The sequence below is a fragment of the Cryptomeria japonica genome, chromosome 9, assembly GCF_030272615.1.
Source record: "Cryptomeria japonica chromosome 9, Sugi_1.0, whole genome shotgun sequence".
NCBI lineage: Eukaryota > Viridiplantae > Streptophyta > Pinopsida > Cupressales > Cupressaceae > Cryptomeria > Cryptomeria japonica.
This window is the reverse complement of record NC_081413.1, coordinates 724,807,985-724,815,328: the sequence shown is the minus strand read 5'-3', so window position 1 is coordinate 724,815,328 and position 7,344 is coordinate 724,807,985. Positions and strand designations below refer to the sequence as shown.

At 36.5% G+C, this 7,344-nt stretch overlaps 1 protein-coding gene across 2 annotated transcripts in view; it reads right to left on the bottom strand.

Annotated features, from left to right (window-relative positions):
* Nucleotides 1-1,393: 1,393 nt before the first annotated feature.
* The window catches only part of LOC131067423 (uncharacterized), a 109,069-nt gene continuing 103,118 nt past the window's right edge, over nucleotides 1,394-7,344 (bottom strand). For both annotated transcript variants that reach the window (XM_058002421.2, XM_058002422.2), the window contains exon 9: nucleotides 1,394-1,773. In XM_058002421.2, the coding sequence (XP_057858404.1) occupies nucleotides 1,699-1,773 (75 nt within the window). In that variant the 3' untranslated portion in view covers nucleotides 1,394-1,698. The remainder of the gene's footprint in view (nucleotides 1,774-7,344) is intronic.

Below are 7,344 nucleotides of genomic sequence, written 5' to 3'. Positions count from 1 at the left end.
TCTTTCGCTAAGAATATTTAAGGCTGTAAGTGATATTAATGTTCTACGGAATTTTCTTTTTCAAAAGGAGGATGGATGGATCACTCTAGATACACTTAAGAGTTTGAAGTTTAACAAACATATATTATATCAAAATTATATGTCATTTATATATCACATGTTATTTATAACTATTTATCAAAAATGACAAGGTTGATTTATCTAAAAATCTAATTAGAAAAAAATGATTTTAATGATCCAACAATCTCTTTAAAAGTATTTATAAAAACGATGATAGATTTAGATACAGGAAAGGTGAAGGTTAATGATTATAAAGACATATTTGTTAACTCATCCTTGTGCGACAAGGTTCATTCCCTCGCATCAAATCAATGTCACAATGCTTAAGTTCAAATCCAAGAGACTCAAATATGAACCACAACAAATTTTGAGACTGCATAGAGATTGTGTCATCCTCCAGAAGGAGAGCATCAATTCTATTCTTACAAATGATTCTGGTTTGAAATTAGTAGTCTCTCTTCATCATTATACCCAAAGCTAAGTGTATTATCCTACTATTTAATTTTTGAATATTGTTATCATGTATTGATGCTAACTTTAATCTCTTACATCTCTTTTTATCCCTTTGTGCTCTCCCTCTTCCTCTTGTTCTATTTCTATACTTTCCTCTCTAACTATTGACAAGAACTTGAAGCATTGTATTTCTTGTTATTATAAGTTATAGATTTTTATTATGCTTAACAAATTTGGATTTTGTAATCCTTATTATTATATTTATTAAATATATAAAAACTAAAGATAATAATTTAAGAAATTAAAGTAAATTTTAATAAATTATCTGCGCTGGAAGATTTCACACCAATATTTCATAAATAATGGTGGTCTAGATAAATTTATTTCCATTTACTTGAATCTTACCACTGCCCAAGTTGCTATGCAAAGATATGTCCATTACTCAAAATTTGTTCTCTCTTTCAATAAATAAATTTATACATATAATCTTACCGGTTACTTCATGCTTCAATCTTCACACTAATGTACAATGGATGACAGAATAAAATTGCATGTTTTTTGAGACTCAATTTGAATATGGGAAAACGTTTTCAACAAAAACAATTACCTGTACACTTATACTTCAGAAAGCGCAACGTCAAGACAGTACATTATAGAACTTCTTTGTTGACAGCCAAAACTTCACAGTCTAGTCAGATTTACAACTGTGCTCCCAAATGGTTCTAATAAATTCTATTGCTTTGCCAGCTGTACAAGAGAATCTTGTTCGTATCAAGTTACACAGTTTATCTACAAGTTGTGCATTGAAGCAAGCATAAATCTTTAAAACAATCTAATTGAGTGCTGCATATGAGGATATCCGTAATCAATATGAGGACAATTTGAAGGGGTAATCGAAACGATTTATTTGAGGAGGCAAGATTTCACAAAACAGTGGGCTTCTTGATCAAGATCCACAATAGAAGAATCAACAATGAAAAGAACTTAAAAATTATTAACAAAGATGCTCTTGTCCCATAGACTTATGGTCTCATGGATGTCATTGAATCTCATTCATTCAACCAAAAAATTGATGCAGATAAATCTTCAAATATCAATTTCAAAGATCCATAGAAATATATAAATTACAATTTTCTCTGGGTAAAAGTGGAATTCGTCCCTCAAAGGATGCAATACGATATAGAATCATGCAGATAACTTTCTTGAGAAAACTATATACATAGGATCTGTTCGCCCGGGGTTTGGTGATATGTCCAATGCCTAGCAGAAGAAAACATGATTAAAAAATAAATTAAATCATTCATTTTCCCTGCAAAACTATATAATGGTTTAAGCATTGCATGATACTACAAATTAAGAGTTTGAACTAAATGAATTTCATTCAAAATATTAACAATAGGCTAAATAAGTCTTTTCTTCTCTACATGATCAAATTGATGGAAGGGAACCTACAAGTAAAAACCCAAGGCATTAAACCCAAACATAGAAACTGGAGAACAAATTATGCAATCCTTTATCTGTGAGTGCAAGAGGAAATCCACTTTCCTTATCTGTTTTGTAAAGAAATGGTCTTCCAGTGGCCACATTTTAATATATTTGTCCTCTATCTATTAAGTACTATGATTTTTTTTATTCATAATACAAAAAATGTTATGATTGAATAATGGCAAATATATGGAATAAGAATGAAAACATGCCTTCAACAATTGTCTATCTATCTATCTATATATTTGCAAAACCATATTTGCATCCAATATGAATATGAATTCGAACCAGAAAAGATAGAAAGTTCCAATGCTCAAATAGGATGTGTGTACTAATCCCAAGAAGCAAGGTGTCTTTTCTTAACCAAAACTCAGCCTCAAAGCACATTTTTGTCTGCACAAGGGCGCTTATAGCAACAAATGCAGATGTACCCTGGCAAATATTGGTTGGACATTAGCTGGAGAATGTCACTTACAATGAAGGTGTCCGGAGTTTTTGGCATTTATAATGTAATCATGGGTGATGGCTTCTTAAAGCTCCCAGAATCGGCAGCTCTAAGAAGGATTTGGTGTCCATCCTAGGTGGCATTCTAGGGATTTCATCGGATCTGTGTGGGTCCAAGAATTGACTGGGACATTGCAAGAGGATGTGTGTGTGTGTGTCCATCTCCTTGTAATTAGCTGGGATTCTTTCCATATTTTGCAGGAAAAAGAATCTCTAGAGAAGGCTTGTACGTAGGAGATCATGGGGACAAATAAAAGAATATATGGCTAGACTGATAAGTCATGGCTCACAGCCGATTCACCCTAAGTTAAACAAAAACATTTTCCTTGAGCTGTAAAAGATGATCCTGATTTCCAAAACATAGTTGGATGTGTAGAGACTTATCTGGAAAGCTTGGAGATGCCATTATGGTAAGCATTTTGTCTCTATGAAAATTTACAAATTGTTTTCAAATTGCAAACAAACTTTATTGCAGATGTGGAGTTCAGCATATGAAAGATAAATGAATCAAGAGGTATATGAATGTATGAAAGACAAAATCTACCTTGAAACCCCATGTCTTGAAATCAATCACTGTCAATCATGATCTTGACTGTCAAATTTGGACTTCATAGTGTGCGTCTTCAATTGAAAATTATGTTATTTTTTAGCAGGTAACAATCAAACATGCTTTTGCAAATCTAGTCCTTAATGAGCCTTTTGGGGTTTGATCTTATGGATAATAGCATCCTATTTGTTGAACCCAATGGCAGAAGGAATCCATTTTGGGATATTCACTGATGATATGGAAGCATAGCACAAAAATATGCACAAGTATTCAATTGATTCACATTACACTCGATTGGAGATGAAGATACAAAGCAAGATTTTGAACGAAAAAAATGACCTTCAAGAAAGTTAATGGTCTTTAAAGTGAACCTTGCTGCCTGGTTTTTTCTTCAAGTATTTAGTCATGATGCGTGCTAATAAGTTCGGAGTCAACTATGACATGTTAACCTTCTTGCCTATTATGGAAACAAATGTTTATGGACATCAGCAAACCATTTTATATGCTTTCTGATGTAATATTACTTTTATCATGTGTAATATGAAATGTATTTTCTTTCTACAAAAATGTTAAAGGCTCGTTAAATCAAATAACATTGAGTGTTTTGATATTCATTAGTGTTCCACAGTCATTGGGGACAGCGGGGGGACGACGGTGGGGGGGTGGCAGGGTGGTGGTGGTGATATAATTATGCATATACTTATAGTACTTGAAAAACTAGTTTTGAAAAGATGTATAACAGTATAAGAATTACATTTCAAATGAAACTATAGGAAATTAGTAAAATTATAAAATAGCAAAATTGAAATACTAAATCTAAATACAAAGATTTCTTGAATGCTAATTGCTAAATAAAATTTGAAAAATGAAATTGTCAAATTGGAGATTTCTATTATATCGAAAAATATGAATATTTGATGTCATATGAGATATCACGAAGTCTATAAAGATGATTACATGATTCATCATTACAATGAGTAGCAAATACCGATACTAGTAGCAATAGCATTACAAAAGACAAAATGCCAAAATGTCAAAACTCAAAATGTAGCGAAGGGAGACCTCTAATCATCTGCAAACTCCTTATCACTAGAGCTGCTGCACACCTCAAGGTCAAGATCCCTCAAGCTCACACAAACCAGCCCTGCATCTGAAGTGGTAGAATCATCCTCATCAATCTATGAAGGCTCCTTTGGCTCTGCATCCCATCGTGCTACTGGACTCTCCTTGTACACAAGTGTCTTGCGGTCCATGAGATGCAAAGCACTATGTACAGCCACAAGCTTCTCCTCTCTCTTAGAGGTAGACTAATTCCTCTTAGCAATTGAAGAACTAGAAACCTGGGATAGCAGACGGATAGCTAGAGTGGTGGTCAAAGATTTCGGACCATGACAATTCCACCACAAAAGTGGATCCTATATTCATCTTTGCCGCATCTAAATAGCCTCTAAGAGTGACAAATTTTCCCCACTCAATGCAAATTATGCCGGCATCTCTAGAATCAAACATCTTCTCTATGCACCTAAAGAAACCCGCCTTCACCTCATCATCCCGAATCGGTGTTAATCTACCCAGTCTAGCCTTGTACCACTTAGGATTCAAGGCAAAGGCAGCCATATGCAAAGGAGTGTTCAACTTGTCCCATTTGCGCTAAACAATTGGCCGGATGTGCTCATTGTAGAATGTTAGAGAGGGTTCCTTTACTCACACAACCACCCTCATTTGGTCAAGCATAGAGTTGATGCACTCATACACCTCTCCCAGGTTAGGTGCATGCCCATCCCCATATCCGATGACCTGGAATACTAGAGAAATGATGGAGACAATGCATTTCACATCAGTCCAAAACACATCACTCTTCACTATCTCTTTCACCCTTCTCCCCTGCTCTGTCTTGGCCTTGGAGCACCTATTCCACTCATTAGTCATAACCATGAGTTGCAACGCCTCTTGCAACTCAATCATTCTCTCCAAGAGAATCAAATAGGATACATATCTGGTTTCAAGAACTCCTTTGTGAAGGTCCTGAAGAGTGCATGTGAAGTGTGGTGGTTGCAGATAAACATCTGCACATCTCTTGCATCGTTGACCACTCCTCAAATCCAATCAATCTTCCTTGTGTCCTTGAGTGCATTGTTCATGGCATGCACACAACATGGAGTCCACCAAATATGTCTACAGGCTGCCTCAATGAGTTTCCCTGCTGCTCTACACACATGGGCTGCATCTGCCACTACTTGGACCACATTTTGTGGCCCAACCTCCTCAATAGCCTCCCTGAGGACTTGAAACTAAAAATAAGCATCTTTGAGATGCCCTGTACAACTAACTGCTCTAAAGAAGTATGGGGTCTCTGCACACGTGACCATGATGTTGATGAGCGGACGATGGCTAATGTTTGTCCACCCATCCATCACTATGCTGCACCCAAAGACCACCCAATATGCCTTCATCTTCACCATCAAAATATTGATCTTGGAATAGCTCTTATCCAAAATCGTGGTCCTTGATTTTGTCTCACTTGGTAGCACATATGATGTTCCTCCCTTCCCCACCATAGCCATCATCTCCATATAATAAGGAGATCATGTAACATGAAATGGGATGCCATTGGCAAAGAAGAAGATGCCAATGGATTCATCTATCTCATCTCTTAGTTGCACATTAAACATATCAACTATGCGGTTACCCTGCGATGTGTGCAACTTACGTTTCCCAGTCCCCTTAGCCTCTCGTGATTGGGGCATGGCACTGGAAGTGGAAGTGGATGAAGGTCTAAACATCATTCCTCTTGTCTATGATGCATGAGGAGAAGTATGTTGCACTTGTTGGCTTTGCTGAAGAGCTGCACTAGCAGACAAAGTAGTAGGGACTGAAACATCTCTGTCATCTGGAATGCCCCAAAGCTTGTTATCTCAATTTTGTACTCTATATTTTTAGTTTCTACCAAAAACTTACAATGATCCACAACTTTTCCTTTCCAAAAAAGTAAGTGTGCATTCACTCTAGTGATTCTCCCAAACCATTCAACCCCACAAATGTTGCACTTCCACTTCCTTGTTACCCCACCTGTACGTGATGTGCCTTATACTCTTGAAGCAAACTGTCTTAGAGGAGATTTAGGATCATAAGCACCCCTAGCATATTGTGCCAACAACTCTAAAGGCCAACTTGTACTAGCTGATGCACTCACCATGGAACTAGATTGGGCTCGAGGATTAGCCCCATGGTCACCCCCCTCATTCTCAAGTTCAAATTCTGAATCATTTTCACCATGAGAATGGATTTCCACCTCATCCTCACTCATGACATGGGAGCTCATTGTGATAGTGATACTGCATTTCACAAAATAAAAATAAAATAATTCAGCCTAGTTTAAAAAATTGAAATACAAATTTGAAATTTCAATTTTGAAAACAAAATTTGCAATTTATAATTTTATATTATTTAAAATAAAAATTTGATGTTGAATCTTGAGGGCAAAATGATGAATAATTCATTCATCATTTCGCCCTCAAGAATCAACATCAAATCTGATTTTGAGATGATTAAAAAAAACAAAGTTTAAACAAACAAAATTGAAAATCAGAAAATAAAACAAACAAAAAACAAGAAAAACCCTACCTTGTACTTGAAAAATCTCTCCTAAATGTTGTAGAATCCTCTTCCTCCTCTTCTTCTTGCTCCTTCTCACTCCTCTCACACTTGCATTCAATCTTTTTACTCCTTCAATCAGACTTCTCCAAGTTTTTCCTCCTCTTCAGCTTGCTGGAAAAAAAAATCAGACTTAGAAAATGTGAGTCAAATCACCAAATGTGGTGAAACTATGTTGTTTTGGGGGAAGGGGTGGGGCCCACGTCAAATTAGGGTTACCCCCAAGCCCCAAAAATAAGTCCCTTTTCTTTTTCTTTTTTTTTTTCCTTTTTACGGCTAGAGGATGAGAGACGTCTCCTTGCCCCTCGAGAAACGCCTAGGCATCTCCCAAGGAGACGTCGAGAGTCTCCCAAGGAGACTTGGAGACGTCTTAGCATTGGGAGATGTGGAGACATTTCCTTGTCTCCGACAAAGCACCGGTGGCGTTAGCGAGAGACGCCATGTCCCTATCCCAAAAACGTCTCCGTCTCGAAAACGCAGGTCTGAGGAAGGGGGGGGGGAACATGTTTATGTGGAACGCTGATATTCATATTCATGATTCCTTGTTTTATCTGTCTAATTATTGTTATTGCTTACATTGCTTTTTTTATATCAGTTCAAGAAATTTAATTTTTGTGTTCAAATAGTTGATTAGAAATCCC